Source organism: Gobius niger, assembly GCF_951799975.1.
Source record: "Gobius niger genome assembly, chromosome: 9".
In the NCBI taxonomy this organism is placed as follows: Eukaryota; Metazoa; Chordata; class Actinopteri; order Gobiiformes; family Gobiidae; genus Gobius; species Gobius niger.
This window is the reverse complement of record NC_136860.1, coordinates 17,726,073-17,747,643: the sequence shown is the minus strand read 5'-3', so window position 1 is coordinate 17,747,643 and position 21,571 is coordinate 17,726,073. Positions and strand designations below refer to the sequence as shown.

The following is a 21,571-nucleotide window of genomic DNA, read 5'->3' as shown; positions in this document are numbered from 1 at the left end:
CCAAACTAAACTCTGTTACGGGGTGCGCATGAACAGGAGGCGCGCCTGTCTGACGCGTCACACATGGGCCACAGGATGAGGAAAAGTTATTGGTCAGCCGCCTGGAATGAAGAATGCTTTCATTGAGAGGACGGAGCGGCGGCTGCTTTTCACAACACCAGGGTAAACTCTCGGCGCACGCTCCGTCCCAAGCGACAGAGGTTTGAACTCTTCCCAGATCGAGTTTAAAACAAACTGCAACTTTACGCAAATTGCACGCACGAATGGATGGATATGTCGAATTCGATTTTATGTGTTCCCTGAAATTGTGGGATCAGGGAGAAATAATCTTCTCAATTAGAGTGATGCAAAAGTATCAAAACAACTTAATGGATGGCCTGGCGTCTTTACCTGCCAGACTATCACTTGTGGGTAACTCAGGGGCCTGTCTAGACTTTACTGGTGTTGTGCAGTGAGGGACATCAGAGCAGCTCAAAATTGGTTGGTACAGAGCATGTTACAATACATAGAGGTGCTCACACATCTGAAACTTATAAAGTTCACTTTTATTTTAATGAAGCTTTCAGCTGCCTGCCTTAATGGGGACAAGAATGGACCTTACAAGTAGCCTATTTCTCTCTTTCAGTGTGAAATTATTTCCTAATATTTAAGTTTGGTCCATAGATGTTTTTGACATAATCTTTTGTTCTTTTTGTTAGTGATATAAACTTGTATCTTTGATAAGTTGTTCGTCATCACAGGAACACTATATCACCCTGATAGATACTCTGCTGTGATTCATCCCGGCAGTTTGGGAATGGACAGATTTGAGTAGAGGAAGCACAGATTTGTTACTTTGAACATTTTTGCATATTGGACTGTAAACACTGTGCTTTTGGCCAAGTGTACTCAAGGTGATACTTGTGAAACTAAAACAGTGTGGATTTGATTAAAAACAAAAGACTGATATCTTTTTGGCACTAAATAGCTCGCTAAAAACACTTAAAGAGAAAACTGCAAGCATACTTGTTTGTTTGTTTGTTTGTTTGTTTGTTTGTTTGTTTGTTTGTTTGTTGGCGCTTATGTGTATCTACTCAATAGTTTACATACCCTGGAAAAATTTGAAGGATAACACAAAGTTTTTTGTTTTTTTTCACTCATAGTTAGTGGTTGTGTGAAGCCATTTATGGTGAAACAACTGACTTTGATCTTTTTAAATCATAATGAAAAATAAAGTACCAAAATGACCCCGATCAAAAGCTTACATATACCCCAGTTACTAACACTGTGTGTTGCCCCCTTTAACATCAATGACCGCTTGGAGTCTTTTGTGGTAGTTATGGACGAGGTGCTTTATTTTATTCTGATAGTAAAGTGGTCCATTCTTCTTGGCCTCCAGTTCATGTAAGTTCCTGGGCTGTCTTGCATGAGCTGCAGGTTTGAGCTCTCCCCACAGTGGTTCAATGATATTGAGGTCAGGAGACTGAGATGGCACTAACGGGACCTTCACTTTATTCTGCTGGAGCCAGTGGCATCAGCGAACCAGCTCCATATTTCACAGTAGGTTTGGTGCACTTTTTTGTTGTCAACAAGGCCAATGATGGCCTATGATGAAAAGTGCACCATGCCTACTGTGAAATATGGAGGTTTGCAGTTCATGCAAAACAGCCCAGGAATTTACAGGAACCGGAGGTTTTGCCAAGAGGAACGGGCACCTTTACCAATAGATTATATACAGAACCTTCTCCACAACTACCACAAAAGAATCCAAGCTGTCAGTGATGTGTAAGCTTTTGACCAGGGTCATTTTGGTACTTTCTTTTTTTCATTATGATTTAAAAAGAGCAATCTCAGTTGTTTGGCTTTACACGACCACTGACGTGAATGAGATATATCTTTCATATATTTCATGTCTAAAAAATGTCTAAATGTCTAAAAATATATATATATATATATATATATATATATATGTATATGTATATGTATATATAAAACTGTTCCTCGGGCGGTCTCTTTTACCTCCAAGGTCGGGTCCAGATGTTCCTGTACACTATACCAGCCACTTGGTTATGGCGCTCCATGTAAGCTTTCCCTGCAGCATTTTACACCCTGCAGTTCTGTAAAGCTGGATTGTCTCATTGGCCTCTTTGCACAGTCTACACCTGGGGTCTTGTCTGGTGTGGTAGATCTGGGCCTCTATTGCTCTGGTGCTCAAGGCCTGCTCCTGTGCAGCCATGATGAGTGCCTCTGTGCTGTCCTTTAGTCCGGCTCTGTCTAGCCATTGGTAGGATTTCTGAATATCCGCCACTTCAGTTATGTTTCGGTGGTACATGCCGTGTAGGGGCTTGTCCTCCCATGACGGGACCTCCAGCACCTCATCTTCTGTTCCCCATTGTCTGAGACATTCACTGAGCACGTCATCTGTTGGAGCCTTGTCCTTGTCCTTGATGTACTTATGGATCTTGGATGTTTCATATATATATATATATATATATATATATATATATATATATATATATATATATATATATATATATATATGAAACATCCAAGATATATATATATATACATATATATATATATATATATATATATATATATATATATATATATATATATATATATATATATATATATATATATATATATGTATATACATACATATAGTAGTCTATGTATGTAGGCTATTAGAAAGGAGGGGACATGAGAGTGGCCAAGTCCATTGTGGCCCTATCTATAATTTAAGAACAAGGTTATACATATTTTAGTTAATTTTATTGGCTAGCTGTTTTTTCATTCTACACAAATACAATAATGTGGGCAATTTGAATAGGTTACATGTGACATTTGTACATGATACCTATAGGCCTACAGTGAAGTAGGTCAGAGGTTGACATTCATCCATTGGCCATTAGTGCGCTCAGCCTCACCCTTTACCGGATCGGGTCAATGTCTGTGTCTAGCATGTGTCTGATCCGTTCCTTGAAGTCACTTGCGCTCCGCTGCTCCCTGTGGCCTGTCTGCTTATGAGGCTAAACATTATAACATGGCAATGGGCTAAACGGGAAGGGGCAGGGGCAGCAGGGCGGGAACGGGAGTCATGTTTGGTTGAGGAGAGTCCGCTTGCTGCTGTGGGCACCGCCTTCCTCCCCTCACCCCCCCCCCCCCTCGCCTCCGCCCGCTCCTCCTCGTCCGGCTCTATATTGCAGCAGCAGCATCAGCAGCACCGCCAAGCCCCGGTCCGTGCGAGTCTCTCTGCCCGAGTGCGTGCGCTTGTCTGCCGGGTTCCATGAAGACAGTACTTCACCACCATAATGGGCCGCAAGCTAACCATCGCCTTGACGTGTTGATATCGAGATATTTCAATTCTCAAATATGAATCATGCATTTGATATCTCTGGCCACTTTGCTCGTCAGCATCCCTTCGCGTTGGCTGAACCCATCACTAGCGTCCTTCGGTACGTAATGTATTGCAACATTGTTCTGTGTGTTGTTCACTTTGATCTCATCACATGTTTTCTACTCTTAGCACTAGGACGTGCTGCTATTTTCACACCTTTACAGCTGGCAAAAGGAAATTGTGTAATATGTTTCTCAGACTGCGTCTACAGTCCTTGTGGCTGCATTTAGGCGTTCTCATCTTCTTTGTCCAGTGCTGTAAATCATTTATCTTTGTAATCTTATTTCTATCTTTAGAGGTCCGGCATTAGTTGTGCTGATGAAGTACATGACAGGTTTACTTCTATTTCTTGGGGCTGTTTGGATTACATAGGAACATAGTATGTTGTATGTTTTCTGCAGACCTTTTTCTTTTCTTTAAAAAAAAAGAAAAACACTGATAATAATCAGACAGAGTTTTAACATTGTAAGGCAAGCTCCTACTTTACCTGCATGACTATGCCTTATCAATGCATGTCATGAATAAAGCATGACTCTCCCTCTCTACTGTAGTTGCTTTAATGTTTCATGCTTGTATGCGGGTGTCAATATTGTCTTGCAGTTTCTCAAGGAGTAGAGGACAAGGTTGAGAGGGACGCAGTGCTAACGCTGCTGGAGCAACAGGCAACTGCAGCACCTGCTTCAGACAACACAACACAGCATGCAGCAGAGCATGTGATCACTTTCCCCTCACGCCTGATATACTACCTGAACGAGGACTCAGAGAGTGCCTATCATGACTTGGACACAAGAGCCAAGAACCAAGCCACAGAGGGGCAGGTGAGAATCCTTGATGCAGTGTTGGATCTCTGTGCCATGTTTGATGTCTTAAGATTCCTTTGGATTATGGGCAATTACTCATTGCTTATGGATGCACTGACTTTTGAAGTCTTTAAAAATTAAAGAGATGTGAGGCAAAGACTTTGTATCATGTTGTATTATATTTTCTGAGTGCATAGACTTCTTGTGCACTTAATATTGTTGCAATGTCTTTAAGAGGCGGTTCTTTTTTAACTTCACACTTTAGTCACTCAGAGCTGACCATTTGGAGGAGTGGGTGGGGAACGTGTCTGTATTTCAGTATCAAGCTGGATTAAACAGAGAAGCAATGAGACATGATTTGACAAACGCATCAACATAACAGATCGTCACAGAGGTCAAATCACACTGAATTTTATTGTCATATCGATCAGTCCTCCTAAAGAGGGTTATTATTTTTTACCTGATTTTTCCATTTGAGACTTTAATTTATGCCACATGTGTTATTTGTGCAGAGTTTTATGTTATAGACTCTAGAGGACTATGCTCTTTACACCACCGCTTTAAGTCCGAAGATGTTACACAGTGACTGACTTATATTTCTATCTGTGTTGTTTACAGCCAGTCCACTTGGCCCAGGCCAACTTTCAATTAGAAGCATTTGGCTCCAGATTTGTCCTGGACCTTTCATTAAACAAGTAAGAAATTCTCCTCTTATTTGACTTTTTTGCTTTGGATAAAGCATATTAGAAGAACAGTGATCTAAAGCTTGCCTTTACCTCTAATAGATTCATAAACTGCTATAGACCTCCCGACAAGTAAGGTCATAGTGAGTGAATGGTAGGTTTATAGTTGAACAATGTGGAATATTTTCAGAATTAGTTTTATTGCCATTGTTGGTGAGCAGGTTCACAAACTAGGAATTTCATCGGTGTAATCGTGCCACACATGAAACATAAAACATATAACATAAAACTTGGTAGGTAAATAATGAACTATAAAACTATAACTCAACTGAAAATGTCAGTATATAAATATATCAGTATTTAGTGGTTTAGAAATGACTGATATCAATTACATCCCTAAGAACACTTCAAAATTCACAATTCACCCCAAAGTTAACTGTCCTAGCCTAAAAGGCAAAGTTATCGGAGCTTTAGTGGGGAGACCATGAGCAAAGACAAATTGCATTCAGAATAATCAGAGAAGCCATGGTCGCAGCGTTCAATCGGGTTAGCTTTAATTGCTTTGAGTTGAACTGTGCAAAGTGACATCACTGCTCCATCCACAGACTCAGGGCTTGGACACTCACTCATATCGATTTACCCTCCTCATGTTCGCTCATATTAGCCTCTCTACATAAGGGAGTGCACATGCACAAGGACATCAGAAAGAATATCAACCCCCTAATGTGATTTTGAACTCAGTGCTATTCTGAAATATTGTAATTAGATTCTGTTAGCATGGCTCAGTGCTGTTACACTCAAAAGGCTCTGTGCTTGGAAAATGCACATAAAGTTATCATAAAGCTTATATTATACAGCTGTGGTCGCGCAGAAACAGGATACTGGCTTGATTTGCTCTGTTTGTTTGGACGGAAACGTTTACATCCATGTAAACGCCACGCAGCATTGTAGTCATGGGATCATTTCTATTCCTTGTCCCACAGTTGCACTCAAAAACACATGCTCATTCTGGCTTTAGAGGAGATCCTATTGTACATGTTGTTAGATGTTAGGGAACCCAGAGCTTTGTACATGGGGAGTCCATGTACAAAGTAAATATATATTCAAACACTGCATGGCAGACACTGCAGCTGATGTACTACAGAGGGGACTGCTGTGTTTATAAGTGTTTTAGCATCGAAGATTGAGACTGATGTTAATTTGAACCACATTCTAAACTAAATTTCACAAAGAAAAAAAATGGATTGACTTTGATTTCAGCTTTGCTTTTATTTGTTTACTATCATCACATTTTTTTTTTAATCTATGTTCAAAATTAGGGTCAGGAAAAAGGCACACAGCAGATTAGCCACAGAATTTGGAAACGTTGTTGAGGTATGGCTTGTTTAGATGTAGAATAGGAACCAATTATATTAGAACAAAGAAAAGTGTTTTTGTTAAGTCAGGGGCAGTCAGAGTTGTGTGTTCTGTCCTGTTTGATACTTGCACATAGGCAAGGTCATTTATTGTAATACTGAGTGTGACACTTTACCCCCACTCATGGTAGTGGTGCTGGTTTCAACAAGGATTAAGTCATTATTGTTGCAATAATAAAGATCTAGATTCATATTTGTAGAGATAAATGGTAATGATATTTCCTGAATAGTTTGGAAAAACACAACAGCCTTGACACAAGCATGTGCGTCCTGTTTGTCAGTTACATTTCCTGCTGTGATGCCAGTAGACAAATGTTGTCCCGTTCGGTGAGTCAGGAGTGGCCCGCTGCAGCCCAAACAGCACCTCTGTGCGTGGGACAAGTGTGACCTTGACTCCAGGATGCACGCATTGGAAGCTTTATCTGTGAGATACATGAGCTCACATCTGCATGTGCCTTTTTGCGTGAAAATAGAGGGGTTGAATTCTGCCTAGTGGTAAAACTAACACAGACCCAATCTAGATATAGATAGATCCGCAACCTGCCGATGTGTGCTTCTTTTTGTGTTCAAGTGCGGAACAATAAGAGCTTTTTAAATTATAATGCTGTGTATATGTTGTTGTGATATGAGCTTTGGCTCTTCTTAAGTAAACCAAAGAACTGACGGCATAACACCCTCGGATAAAACACACTCACCTGCAAAAGATGTCGAAAAATATCGAACACATTAATGACTAATTGTTAATTAAAGTCACAGATGAACATCACAGTCCTCAATCTTGTATGCGACATTTTATTCGTGATCCCTCGTGCATTACAGCATGACACAATTATGCATCAGCAATGCTTTGATAATCAATAAATCTGGCCTTTTCTTACTTTCATCAATTAGACCTTAGAGCCGTCATTTTGTTTGGCAACTGATGCAGGATTCTCAGGAAAAAACACCAGGCTTGAACAGTTTCCCTTCTATAGCGCAGCCCACTGCACACCCACACACACTTCTACAAAGACAGATAGACTCCGATAGGACACTCGGCTCTCCCTGCCTCATGTGGCTAAAAATAGCTCTCACTTGGAGACCTCTCATGCTATGACCAGCCACTCATAAAGCTACACACTTCCACTTCACATGCTGCTGAGCGTCACTTGAAAATGTTACAGTGCACCTATATCATCAAGACTGAGTGAATATTTTGTGATTTTCCATTCCCTGAAAATACTGTGTTATAAAATCAGCTATTTTGTCCAGATTATGATCTTTTATTGTGTAGCCAGGGACGCTGAGTCAGACAAGTTGAAAGCTGTTCAAGGTGAAGCTAAGGCCTTCACACCATTGGCTTAATTTTCAGTTTTTACATTTATTTTTGCTTCTCATCACCACATTTATCCTAAAAAAAACATGTGTGTAGAAGAAGCACATAAAAAACTCTTTTTGTGCAAAAATTTACTGCAGAGTTTGAACAATCTGCTTAGCATGGTCAATGAACGTTGTTTTTCTGAATCTAGTGCAGACTAATCCAGCCACAGTGGTAATTAGGCATCTCTTTTACCACCATATGAAGCTTGACTGTTCAGTAAAATGAGTCCATCTTATTTTTGTATCTCTCTTTAATCAGTATATTTCTTTTATTTCAGTGATTTATTATCTTCAGATTATGTTGAGATCCATTTTGAAAATGGCAAACCAGTCAAAACAAAGGTAAGATCTGCTGGGAATATTTAAAATATTTCTGACACATCCTGTGTGATTTGGAGTATATCTTAAGTAACATGCTTTTATTCTTGGCCAAAGGAAAGATGCTCTGGTTAAAAAAATAAAAGAAAGATGATAGAGAGGGAATTAGAGCCTCTTCCTGCCGCCACTGCTGCTGATTCAGGCAGAGAGCTGGCTTGGCATTACTGGAGCTGAATCAGCAGGGTTTTGCTCCCCTGCAGCCTCCTGCTGGAGCTGTGGTCATGTGACCGCAGGAGGGAGGGATGCGAGACAGGACGAGGGAGCGCACGCTGCAGTGCGAGTGCAGAGTAGAGGATGGCGAGAGTGGAAAAGAGAGATAGGATGTCCTCTGCTCACCCTAGTCTGACAGCTGAGTCACAGATAGAGGGAGCACCCTCTTTGTAACACATTAACTCATAGTATTAACAAGTTAGGGTGAGGTCCCTCATGGAAGGACTTTGCTAACACATATGTTCCACATGCAGCTGTTGTACGGGCTGTCTGAAACACTAGAGGGATGAAAAGGCCTGGTAGTGTTGTAAAATGTGATCTGTATGCATTGTATTGTGCTGCCTTGATGCTGCATCAGCACTGTTCCTCTCCTCAGGGTGGTGAGCACTGCTACTACCACGGGCAGGTGAGAGGGAAAGATAACTCCTATGTGGCCTTATCAACCTGCAACGGGCTACAGTAAGTTGTGTGTAAAGCACTTGCAATGTATGTGTTCCGTGAAGCTGTTCTGGTCCAGTTCACCCTGTCTTTGTCTGTTCCTGAACAGCGGGATGTTTGACGATGGAGTCTTTATGTATCTCATTGAGCCTTTGCACCAGACTCATTTAATAGTAAGTATTTTAAATAATACAACATGTATGAGCATTACTTTGTAGGTTATATTTCTGTTTCCACTAATTTGTTGGTTAGTCTTTTAGTAATTGAACTCAATAAGGTTAGATCATGATTAAACGTTCAGTTGAAGGACCCTCCCATAATATTGTTTGCACCTGGGAATTCCCCTGAATGTGTATAGGCCTGCATTAAACAAGAACCTGTTGTCTTACAATATAACAATCTCAAAGACAGGCCACACAATATTAGATTATTATAAGACATGTCTCTCATTACCTTCAGCAACCAGAGAACTAAAATCCCAGTTTCAAACCAATTCTGACTGACGAATCAGTGCTACATTTGCACAGTCCATGATTTTCCTAACTTTCTCCACTATAGAAACTGAATACACACTAATAACTTAACAAAACCATCAGTGCCAGCAGCTGTTCTGGGCATGTTTTCAGAAAGTGGACTGATTCGTCGTTCTGTAGTTTGAAAGAACACATTCACTTATTTTTTGAATGCCAAGCCCTGAATATTTACTGTTGCCACATTTGACTGTAGTTCAACTCGTCCTTGCCATCTCGCACAATCACAGAACGTTTCTTTCCTGTGTAACATCCTCTGCTCTATCCCCTTCCGAAACATTACACTTTCTCTAGAGTCCTGTCTTTTTACTCCTTCCTCTGTTTTTGCAGGATACAGCTGCCAGACCTCACACTTTAAAGCGGACCGCCTCCCTTCGATGGAACAATGATTCGGATGAACAGGGTAAAACTTTCCTCTCTCCTTCTTTGCAGGTTCTCAGTCGTCCAGGCGTGTTCCACCGCACCGTTGTGCATTATTACCATCGATCACCTCTCTTATGCGCCCTCCGCCCCTCACTGTTGCCGCTCTTTATGCACTGATATCAGTAGCACATGATTGAGGTCGTCACCTGCAGTTTGTCATTGCTATAGCCGCGTAATTACTCTTTTATTCCCATACGTTTGGACGAATGTTAACATGTCCTTGGTGATTTGACCTTGATCTTGCACTTTGGAATTGCTCCAACATAGCTTATTTTTTATGTAGTTGATGGTGTATCATTGTGTGTTGTGTGTCGTAGTGGACGACGAGCAGCTTTTCTCAGACTTGGATGGCCTGTCCTGGCTGAAACGCAGGAAAAAGCGCGCCGTAAGACACCTTTTTTTATTTGCTAAAAAAAAACACATTTATATTACGTGTTTAAAGTAAACATTGAATCACTTTTTGTATGATAGATGCCTCGAAATGTCTTTGAAGAGACAAAGTATTTGGAGCTCATGATCGTCAGTGATCACAGTATGGTATGTTTTTCCCATTTCGTTTCATTTAATCGTTACAAATATAAGTCTAAACTTTTCAATCTGCTGCTTTTCTTCCTGTAGCACAAGAGACATCGGACCAAGCAGCGTACAAGGAATTTTGCGAAGTCAGTGGTAAACCTCGTGGACGCTGTAAGTAAGCTTTACGTGCATGGATTTGGCTTATGTGTAAAGCTATGTTGTACCCCACAGCCTACTTTATAGTTGCTGCTCAGAAAGTAAACATAGCACCATATGAATTCACGTTTCATTCTGCCGCACTCTAAAATTAAAGAGGGTTTTATGTAGGTGTTGATGATGTTATTCTCTATCCCATCGCTGTCTTTCTGGCCACCTCAGGAAGGTAATAATTCAGGCCTAACATTGTCTTCTTTTATTTTTTGCCTCATTCGCGGGCTACATCAATGGCAGATCTTCAAAGAGCAACTGCACACGCGCGTGGTACTCGTTGCCGTAGAGATCTGGACAGACAAGGATCAGATCCCGATCAGTGTGAAGCCGCTGGAAATGCTCAGAGACTTCTCCAAGTACCGGCAACAAAGTATCAAGCACCATGCCGACGCCGTGCACCTGTTCTCGTAAGACAACTTTACATCCTCTAGTGGGTTCCTCTCTTATAGAACAACAGAGTTCAGGATAGAATGTTAAACAAGAACCATAAGTCCAAAAAGTAAACAAGAGAGCCATGGAACAACTTGGTTATCAGTGTTATGACAGTGTATATCTAACATCCTATTGTGACCAAACACTTTTATGTGAATGATAACAAGTTGTATTTTATTTTTTATGTGCTATAAGAATAGACTTAACCTTGAAGCACTGTATCACTTAAGAATCAAGGGCCATCTGGTCGTTGACATATCGTTAAATGTTCTGGTCTTCCTTCTAGAAATGTGACGTTCCATTATCGCAGAAGCAGTGCAGGGTATTTTGGGGGCATGTGCTCTGTCAGCCGTGGAGTCGGGGTCAATGAGGTTAGAGTTTCTCAGCATTAACGTTTTGCGTGATTCTGCATGTCGATGTTAATTCTCCTGCTTGTCCATAGTATGGCACCACTTGGTCTATGGCAACATCCCTGTCTCAGAGTCTGGCTCAGAATCTGGCCATTCAGTGGGACCCAGCTTCCAAGAGAAGTACAGATCACTCAAACAGCACACATTTATATACTATATGATCTCGCTTTCCAGATTCTATACATACTTCTTTGGGCATGAGGCAGGAGTATAGCAATTCTAAGAGATTGCACAAGCTTGTTGATTAAAGCTAGTTTTGATAGTTTCAGTCTTTTTTGTTGGTCTTTTGTTTGCAGAGGAATGTGGTTGTGCTGACTTCTGGAGTGGCTGCATAATGGAGGACACTGGGTAAGACCCCTGGGAAACATTCAAATGATGAAAGCAGCAACATTACTGTTATATCATACTTGCTTGAAGTTATAAAGTTCACTGTAGTTTAAATCCACAAAGATTTTTTTTTTTTTTTTTACATAATAATTAGCACTACTTACTTCAGATAGTGCAATCTGCACTATCTGAAGTAACACACATGGTCTGTATCAAGTGACTGAAACAAGTAACTGCACGTACAATGACAATGTTCTATTGTTATGTTTTACTTCCCAGAGTTCAGCATTCGAGGAAGTTCTCCAAATGCAGCATATCTGACTACAAGGATTTTCTTTTGAAAGGTGGAGGGTCGTGTCTGTTTAACAGGCCCACCAAGGTGACATGCTGCCTGTGCTTTCATCCACTGTATATGATCATAAATCTCTAAATGCTCTGTCCTTCACACTCCTGTGGTTTCCTCTGGCAGCTCTTTGAGCCGACTGAATGTGGGAACGGATTTGTTGAAGTAGGAGAGGAATGTGACTGTGGAGGGAGAGCGGTAAGTTGATTTGGTATTGTGTGTGATATAAACCATACATATGTAGTACTGTATATTATTATATGAAAGTAAAATACATATTGTAACATATGCATCCATGTTGCTTTCAACAAACTCAATATTGCATCTAAAATACATCATGTAATATGTTTACATTTACACTTCCTTACACACTGAACTATTGTCTTTACACATTTTCATTTTCTTCTTCTTTTGGCCCAAATTCTTTATTGTAATTTGTTTGGAGTTGTGACGTATGATCTGTGCTCATTTACAGGAGTGCTACAGAGAATGCTGCAAGAAATGTTCTCTTGCAAATGGGGCACATTGTAGCGACGGGCCGTGCTGCAACAGCACCTGTCTGGTATGAACTTTCTAAAGTTTATAGCCTTAGCTGATCCCAACAGCACACCTTTAATATTGGCCACAAACCAACCCAGTTTCTCCTCTCTAGTTCTTACCTCGGGGCTACAGTTGCCGCTATGCTGTGAATGACTGTGACATTTCAGAGACCTGCTCCGGGGACTCAGGACAGGTCACTTTCATTAAAACTACTGAGTGTGTGTGTATTCAAAGAATAATTTGAACTTTGTCATTGTTTACAGTGTCCTCCCAACCTCCATAAACAAGACGGTTACTTCTGTCAGGTCAGCCTGGTAAGAACAGCTGGACATTCATATGGGCAAACCGTGGGTTATCTATCAACCTAAATGTTAATGTCTCGTCTACAGGGTCGTTGCTACAATGGGGAGTGTAAAACCAGAGAGAATCAGTGTAAATACATCTGGGGTCCAAGTGGGTATCTCTTTGACGATCATCTAATTGTAAACAACACGTTGTAGCAGTTTGTGCTGTGTATATCATGTGCTTGGTGATCATTTGCTATCATGTCATTATTTCATTCAGAGGCTGCAGGCTCTGAGAAATTCTGCTACGAAAAACTCAACACTGAGGGCACAGAGAAAGGAAACTGTGGGAGAGATGGAGACAAGTGGATCCAGTGTAGCAAACAGTTAGTTTGACTTTCTGCTCTTCTGACAGATACAATTCTAAACACAAAACTTGATAACTGTACATCATTTTTACTTAGATAGCAAACAAATTACGATATAAATACAGTAACATTTCAGCACCAGTTATTAACTTTTTGATGAGATTATTTTACTCTTCTTATCTCAGAGATAACATTACAGTTGCTATAACAGTCCTTCTTGTACATCTTCCACAGTGATGTCTTCTGTGGTTACCTTTTGTGTTCCAACATTGGACGTAATCCACGCATTGGCATAATGAAGGGAGACATTACACCCACAACCTTTAATCATCAAGGGAAGCTGGTAGACTGCAGGTAAACAATCACACCTTGGGTTTGCCAAGTACGTAAACTGATATCTAATTTGTACACCACAGTGGCGGCCATGTTCTCCTAGATGATGACACTGACCTAGGCTACGTGGAGGATGGCTCTCCCTGTGGGCCGTCAATGATGTGCCTTGACCATAAGTGTCTCCCCATCCAGTCCCTGAACATGAGCACCTGCCCTTCTGGACCTAATGGACAGGTGTGCTCTGCCCATGGGGTAAGTCCACATCAGCAAACACTTCCTTAACATAAAAATCGAAACAAGTCCACTGTCTATCACTGTCTTGGAATATTTAGGTTTCATTTTAAAATGTCATATCATGTTTCATAGCGACATGATCAGATATGTGGGCGCTTCTGAGCTTTGAAAAGGCTGCGCTTTACTGTTTATTTGAGTCATGACACTTTTTTTTTCTGGAATGGAATAGCGTTGATCTTGCAACACAGTGACAATGTTTCTTTTTTTCTTTTTTTTTGCAGGTGTGCAACAATGAAGCCACATGCACCTGTGACTCCACGTGGGCCGGGACAGACTGTAGCATGCCTGATCCGCCCAAAGAGACTAAGGCCCCTCAGGATGAAGGACCCAAGGGTCGGTTTTGTAACTCTGACTTTTATTATGCTGTTTAGTATTAATTATTGTAATAGTGCCCTAACATGCAGCATAAAGTTGCACGGCATATCACATAATATTCAAATGGCATTTTGTACTGTGATAATGTTAAACTTATATTTCCTACCAATTTCCTGGATTTTTTTTTTTTTCTCCAAATGAGTTAAATAAGTTTGTCATAGCAAGGTCATACTGGAGCAGATTTGGAGGTATGGGGAGGTGGTTAAAGGGGGCTCAGAAGCCTGCTGTTTTTGCTTTGACCGGGTGGTAATAATGCTCCTTTTCCCTCTGCACAGTGAGCGTGGCCACTAACAGGCTGATAGGGGCAGTAGCAGGGACCATTCTGGCCCTGGGGGTGATTTTTGGAGGCACAGGGTGGGGAATAGAGTAAGCATTTTTAACCCTTTCACAGCTCTTCCTCTCATAGTGGTGCCTCAGTGTGCGGGCGGTCTCGTGAGCCGGCCTGAGCCCGTGTGTGCGTCCCGGTGGCTTTGTGTTACTCGTGTGTGTCGGTGATGACCATATAATTGTTGTGATTGGATGTTTTTCGGTGTCGTGTGATTGATTGATGGATTCCTCCTCCTTACCTCCTCTTGCTCACTTCCTGTTGTTCTGCATTACAACAAGCCTCTCTCTTCATCTTCCTCTACCTCTCCCCCTTTTCTTCCTCAGATTCTTAGTCGTTATGTTGTTGCTCCTATGATCCTCTCCTTTCTGGGGCATGTGGGGCATTTAGGTAGATGTTAGTCTTGAGACGTGTCCAGCGTGACCTGGCTTGTCAGTCAGTGGTAGGCTGTGTGGTGACTGGGATCCCTAAAATATGTATCTTCACCATTCATACTGCGGGGATCATTTACATATCACCTGTTCAAGTGTTGAAATAAATTTGCTGATGGTCTAGTCTGCACAATAAATAAATATCACTATGCGCTACCTCAACTGACACCAGATAAATGTACAGTAATTAGGGTTGTGCATCATTACATCTAGTTATAGTTGAGGCCTGAAAAGCATGCCAAGATCAAAATCAGTCATGTTATTGTAGTAGTATATTATGGTATGTTCTTGTTCCATGTGAAGTCATCATTGTACAGTTACATGTCATTATAACACACTAAATGAGTAGAGAAACTCATGTCTTTTTCCCCATAACCCTTTACAGGTCCTAGTGCCACCAATCTTATAATAGGCTCCATCGCCGGAGCCATCCTTGTGGCTGCCATAGTGCTGGGGGGGACTGGATGGGGCTTTAAGTAAGCAACACACCGCATGCCTCTCCTGCTCTAACTCTAGCATCCCTGCTGCTTTTAGACACAGGGTTTGAGCTCCTGCTACCGACAACCAGCCCCAGACTGGACCAGATGCAGTCTTGCTTGTGTTTTACCTGCACGTCGAACAGAACATGTCTGGCTCTCATCCGCTGTGTATTATGGCCATTTCTTTAATGTAGATGAAGATGTGAAGGTAGAGACCTCCACATCCCTTGGGGCTCGTCTTTGAATCTGTAGCAGAAACTCAAACTGATTGGACAGGCAGAGCTCAGTGTTTAACGCGCATGTAAAATGGGAGATCAAAGGATAGAACTGTAAGCACAGTGAAATGCTTCAGATTTCCTCCCAGCAATACACTACCTGGGAAATGGTCATGTACATATGGTACAGCAGCCTAAAATAATTAGTTCCAATCAATGACTAATTAGCCTGGTGTCTTGAGCAACAGGGGTGTTAATATGGACCTGAACAGGCCAAAGCTTTGAATTATAAGTCAATCCTGCAGCCACCAAAGCATGCCAGGTATAAAAGCATCATGCAAGAAATGAACCACAATATTAGACATTATGCATGTTGACTTGTTTGATTTGGAGGAGGCCAGTTCATTGCACAAAGGCTGTCACATGATCACAGGTCCCATTATTGTCATGCTCTCATCACATCCATCACTTCTCTCTCAATCCGTCAGTGTTTGAGGGTGAGACTTTAAATGGAGTGGTAAGGGCCGCAGAGGCAGAAGTCAGGACCTTTTTGTGGGCTGCAGCCTTTGTGCCATGGCTGGCCACACCCACCTGGATTGCCAGGCTCCGGCCTAGTGCAGAGCAGGACTCTCGGACCCGCCCACACCAGCTGCCATTGCTGCCTGCTTCACAGACCTGGTACAGACACGGCGCATTGCACTGCATGAACCACAGCAATAGTGCCACTTCCAACTGGCCTACTATTGAACAGATGCATGAGAGAGTGACAAGGCCCCACAACAAGCCACAGTACGGGGAGGTTACGCATCACTCCTGGTGTTGTACATGTCGTCCCAATGTTGTACTGTTGTTGCTGCTGCCACCACTGTGCTCATCCTCGGTGTGCTTGTCTCCTCTCCCTTTCTCTATACGGTAAATCTTCTGTTAGTTCTTTCCTCCAGCTGGTTATGTTTTGAGTGGAACTTATGTCATTTCCATCAAAACGGGTAACAAAACACCTCTTCACTTTGTCGCTGTGTTGCACGCACACGTCCGTCTCCAAGAAGGCAGTTGGAGATATTTTTCATAACCAAATTGAAAATAACCAGAATAATCATGTAAAGTGTGTAAACATTTATTTTTGCTAGTCTGGCTTAAAATACTCCCACTGCCTTAATGTAAATATTTTCCCAGCCAACATGGACCAACCTTCCTCACTTCAGTGTCTTCAGCATTTTCTTCAGTGTGTTGTCAAAGTGTCATAATTATGTTTCCAAACTGAAGATGTGAGTGTGGTAGCTTGTCCAGGCTGCACTTTACGTTACAGGCCCGCCCCAAACTGACACTAACACTTTTTTCCCCTTTATCTTTCATCAAGAAATGTGAAGAAACGGCGGTATGACCCCAACGCCTCAGCCATTTAACCCAACGAGAGATGGCAATCACAGGTGGGCTCCTCAAGGCTTCTTCAGTTGGTTACTCGACTGCTGGACTGCACTTACTGCTGCTGAACTTTGGCATTAGATTTACTTGAAAAAGACATAGTGGACATTTTTAACAAATTCCATTGTAGAAATGTAGAAATACAGCCTTTTCAAAACAACCTCACCCATTCCCCAATCTGCTCCGTCCTCCTCCCATATTTAGAGTGACAGCTCCTCTTCCATCCTTAAGTGCCAGTGCAGGCGTTCAGGCGGAGGCCACACCACTCTCTCACCTGGCATGATAATCTGCAAGTGTGTTGCTTGCTGGTGCCCCGGCATGTGGAGCCCAGTTAGCGGGGCTTTGCATGGCTATGAAAGCTACGACTATTTATACAGCAAAAAAACCTACAAACTAAAGTGAGTTCCAGAACGGACTATAGCCTTTGTGGAACCATGTGGAAAGTGGGTGAGGCTCCTGAGGTTATTTTAAGGAGCTTGGTGCATGAGAGGGCCTCGAGGGTGGGGCCCTGCACACAGTTAACACACACAATATTCAATAGTGTATATAAAGGAAGAGTTTGGGACGGGCAGCATACTATACAAGGACATCAGTCACTTTTCTTTAGTAACATTATAGCATGCTGTATAGCGGGTGTTATGGACCACTACCAGTAATACATTCATCTTGTTCAGAGAGGTTAAAGGTAAAAGCAGCCAATAGAGCAGCTGTGTGGTTAAAGAGAAGCAAGTCTAGAAACGGATCATGCCAGGTTACAGGCCCAAACCCTGTAACTCCAAAGCCAAAGAAGCAATCTACTGAACGAATGGATGTTGCTGCACACGGGGCACTTTGCCTCTGTCTGCAGCCTGCAGTGCCTCTCCCTGTGCTGGGGCATGAAGACTGTCCTCTGACCCTTTCCTCAACACCCACTATATTGGCTCTGCCTTCGCTGTCATAAAGTAGTAGAAGTTCTGCTCTACTGGTAACGCTGCATGCAATCACTATAGTGGGCTTATGATTCTATATGGGAGTCCCCTAAAATCTGCAACAAAATACTCAACTAAAGATAGGTGCATGACAACAACAACAAAACATGTAAACTTTTATTTACTATGCAAAAAGAAATATTGCACAAAAATATGGCTAATAACAATTTCAATATAAACAAGGATTTACAAAATCCTTAGCTGTTTTTTACTTTTTATTTGGCCATGTCCCACGTCTAATTTCATGATGCTTAATACAAACCATAAACAAAAAGATTGTTTAATTTCAACCAACAAGCGAGCACCCTTTACATCAGAAACATGTTTGTGTGACTCATGGTCCTGCCCACACACGTGCACACAAGAGCACACACACGTACACACATGCACACACTGTATGGTGCCTGTACATAAGAGGCCTGAACAGTTTCCTAGTGCAGGGCGTCTCAGTCCAGCGAACAGTGGGTGTGCTCCAGGTGCTGCCATAGCACTGGCATCAGTGTAAACCCCATGTCTGTCTCGTGTCTCTCACTGCATCATGTACTTTCAGACTGACTATCTATGGACATATTTTTTGTCTCTGCTTTTTCATTTGTCATTGTCTTTTTGGGAGCAAAACAATGATGTACAATAAAGCAATGTTATTAAACAAAGCTTCATGTCTTATTTTGCCAGAGAGACTTCATCTAGGTCGGGACATTTCTCACCATAAGTACAAGAAACTCTGGACTGACAACTCAGGGGTCAATGCTCTCACCATCATATAAATATCACCATCTAACTCAATATCACCTATGAGGTAACTGACCCATCGTTTTCCCATGTGCAAAACGGGTAATACATGCAAAAGTGTATTAGTAACAGAGTAATTTGTATATTTTTCACACAGGCAGCATTCTCCCATTTACATGTCATATTTTGGGGCTCTAATACTGTAATACAGGCTATTTTAAGTAAGGGATAATGTATAGAACGCTGGTCATTATCAGGAAAATAAGCACCGACAGAAGGTATAATAATGCTAAATATAATTTTAAAAAGCATACACAATGGAGTATTTTATTTGTCATTTTATCTTTTTCTAAATAGTGTAAAAAATAGCGTATCTAATTTTTCAGCTTGCACTCGCTATTTAGCACTTCTCTTGATAAATGACCACCATTGTCTGATTCACTGATGTTTATTTACTGCGCACCATCATCTTACACCATTTCAAACTGTCTGGGAGCATCATACAATATGTTCTGAATTCTTTCCTTTTTCTCTTTCCACTTTTTACATATCAAACATTCAAGAGTCTTTATTTTTCAGCCTTCTTACTTAGGCTACTCAGACGTTTATAAATGGAAAAATACACTACTAGAATTTACACATGACATGTAAAAAGTCTGTAAATAAAAGTCATGTAAAAAGGTATCCGGGCAAGAGTGCGTTAAATTGCCTTTATAACATTCCGAATGAATGACTGCAGAATGTTCACACCTTGCCCTAACGGTTAAATAGGCCACCTGTGTGTAATCTACTCTCAGTATAATTACAGCTGTTCTGTGAGGGCCTCAGAGCTATGGTCGGAGTGTATTAGTCACTAAACAACATCATGAAGGCCAAGAAGCACACCAGAGAGATCAGGGATAAAGTTGTGGAGAAGTCTAAAGCAGCGTTAAAGGGACTATACAGAGTTTTTAAGAATATTAAAAGTAAGTATTTTCCTCCCCCTACATGTTCCAACAATGTCCTAGGCCGGGTGTAGAATGAGCCCAGACCTGTTCACCACAGCTGCCTCTAAAATCCTGCACTGTCACTCAAAAAGTTGTTACTTCGGGTCCGAAGTGGTGTCATGCACGTGCAGTTACATGCATGACCTGAGGTGGCAGTAGTGAGTATAAAATGGCCAACTTGCATCTAGCCCAATGGCCGCTGGCTGCTCTGCTTTATGCCCACAACACTGGAGGCCGCCATTGCTCTGCCATTGCTGTAGTGCACTAGACTAGGCTAGATATTCCTCCTGAGATAACGCTGGGTTAGTCACAATTAAAGAAACCGGGCTGGTTTTCATAAGAAGAATTTTAGAAATCTCGTACTTAATGAGGGTCGGACTGCATTGGAGCAGCGCGAGCTACACCTCACACAAGGGCGGAGTCTACAGTGAAGATATGCCCTTTTTAGGAACATGCTTCGTCAGAGCTGGGGAGGGGGAGTCTGTAAATCCGCCATGATTTCCCCCACGACCGTAGTCATTATGGTAAACGGGGGGAAGTGAGCAGAAACTGTCCATTTATATATACAGTCTATGATCTAGCCCCATTAAGTTATACAAAGATTTCCCAACAGCATTGTTCAATCCATCATTCGGAAATAGAAAGAGTATAACACCTAACACTGCTCATCGTCCTGAGTGCACCATCCCCAGTGTCAAATATGGTGGGGGGAGCATCATGCTTTGCGGCTGCTTTTCCTCAGCGGGGACTGGAAAGATTGAAAGAATAGTTGGGAAGATGGATGGAGCCAAATAGGGCTGCTCGATTATTGAAAAAATAATAATCACGATTATTTTAGTCATAATTGAAATCCCGATCCCAAATGATTATTTGTGGCCTTCAAAAAAAAGTCTATCTTTATTTTATTTATTTATTAATAAAAAACGATGCTGAACAGTCCGCCTTGATTAAGGAGAGGAGGTCTCTGTTTCACACCTGCCCCCTGCTGGCCAGCCCTCACACCTGTGCAAGTAAACTGAGCAGCGCGGCCTGATGACATCATCACACAGCGCTGTTTGTTTTTATGTCAGGCAAAGGCATGAGCCATGGCACGTGAAATGTGAAGGGAAAATAATCCCAGCGACCTGCTTGTCTTATTACAGAATCTACTTATAATATGAAGAGTGAGATTTTGCCAGGATTTGCTTATAGAGGACTCGTGGAGGGACTCTTGAATCAAGAGTCTTGATATTATCGTGAACAGTTGGGGAATACTTTTCACCATTCACAAACATTTTCTGTCTGCTTTGCAAAAAAAAAAAAAAGAAATTGCAAAAAATATATATATGTATATATACATATTTTGTAATCGTTTAGTGTATTAATCGAAATTCGATTATGATTTCGATTAATACACTAAACAATTACAAAATTAGCATAATCGGAAAAAAACAAAACAATTATATATATATGCACAGCCCAAGAGCCAAATATGGGGACATTTTGGAGGAAAACCTGCTGGGGTCAGCAAGAGAATTGAGGCTGGGGTGGAGATTCACTTTCCAGCAAAACAATGACCCTAAACACAAATAATAAAAGCTAAATCTACAATGGAATGGTTTAAAAATGACATCTTAATGTGTTAGAATGGCCCAGTCAAAGTCCTGACTTCCCACTGATACAAATACACTGCATACACTCTGAATATAATAACAATAATTTACCCCTTCTTTCCTTCCTTTTTCCATTTTCAATGTACCAGAGGCAATACATTTTATGAATCAACTTGGATAAGTTGTTTTTCATCTGTGCTTAGTGCTGGAACGGAAATGGTCATTACAAGAACACTATGCATCATCAGAAGTGCACCCAGTGCATTTAACGCAGACCTCACACTGTGAAAGTAATCGCTCTTGAGCAACGCATGTGACATTTCAGTAAAAGCATCAAAATGTAACTTGCACGCCACTTCTTTGAACAACAGTCA

The 21,571-nt window shown here is 41.5% G+C and overlaps 1 protein-coding gene across 6 annotated transcripts; it reads left to right on the top strand.

Moving 5' to 3' along the window:
- Nucleotides 1–3,190: 3,190 nt before the first annotated feature.
- On the top strand, nt 3,191–17,031 carry adam23b (ADAM metallopeptidase domain 23b). 6 transcript variants are annotated; one of them, XM_079563153.1, is made up of 28 exons: nt 3,191–3,437; nt 3,980–4,197; nt 4,798–4,874; nt 7,915–7,978; nt 8,601–8,683; nt 8,772–8,835; nt 9,523–9,595; nt 9,933–10,000; nt 10,087–10,152; nt 10,234–10,302; nt 10,582–10,748; nt 11,060–11,144; nt 11,216–11,303; nt 11,480–11,531; nt 11,790–11,889; nt 11,980–12,051; nt 12,329–12,415; nt 12,506–12,586; nt 12,657–12,707; nt 12,783–12,846; nt 12,958–13,063; nt 13,280–13,399; nt 13,462–13,630; nt 13,894–14,005; nt 14,323–14,413; nt 15,189–15,279; nt 15,986–16,175; nt 16,855–17,031. In XM_079563153.1, exons 1-26 carry the CDS (start codon nt 3,362–3,364, stop codon nt 15,193–15,195), a joined length of 2,310 nt encoding a protein of 769 aa, XP_079419279.1. In that variant the 5' UTR covers nt 3,191–3,361; the 3' UTR covers nt 15,196–15,279; nt 15,986–16,175; nt 16,855–17,031. The 6 variants fall into 6 exon arrangements, with proteins under 6 accessions (XP_079419279.1, XP_079419278.1, XP_079419280.1 ...); XM_079563152.1 differs by lacking the exon at nt 14,323–14,413; XM_079563154.1 differs by lacking the exon at nt 15,986–16,175 and having other exon boundaries at nt 16,855–16,904.
- Nucleotides 17,032–21,571: the final 4,540 nt, after the last annotated feature.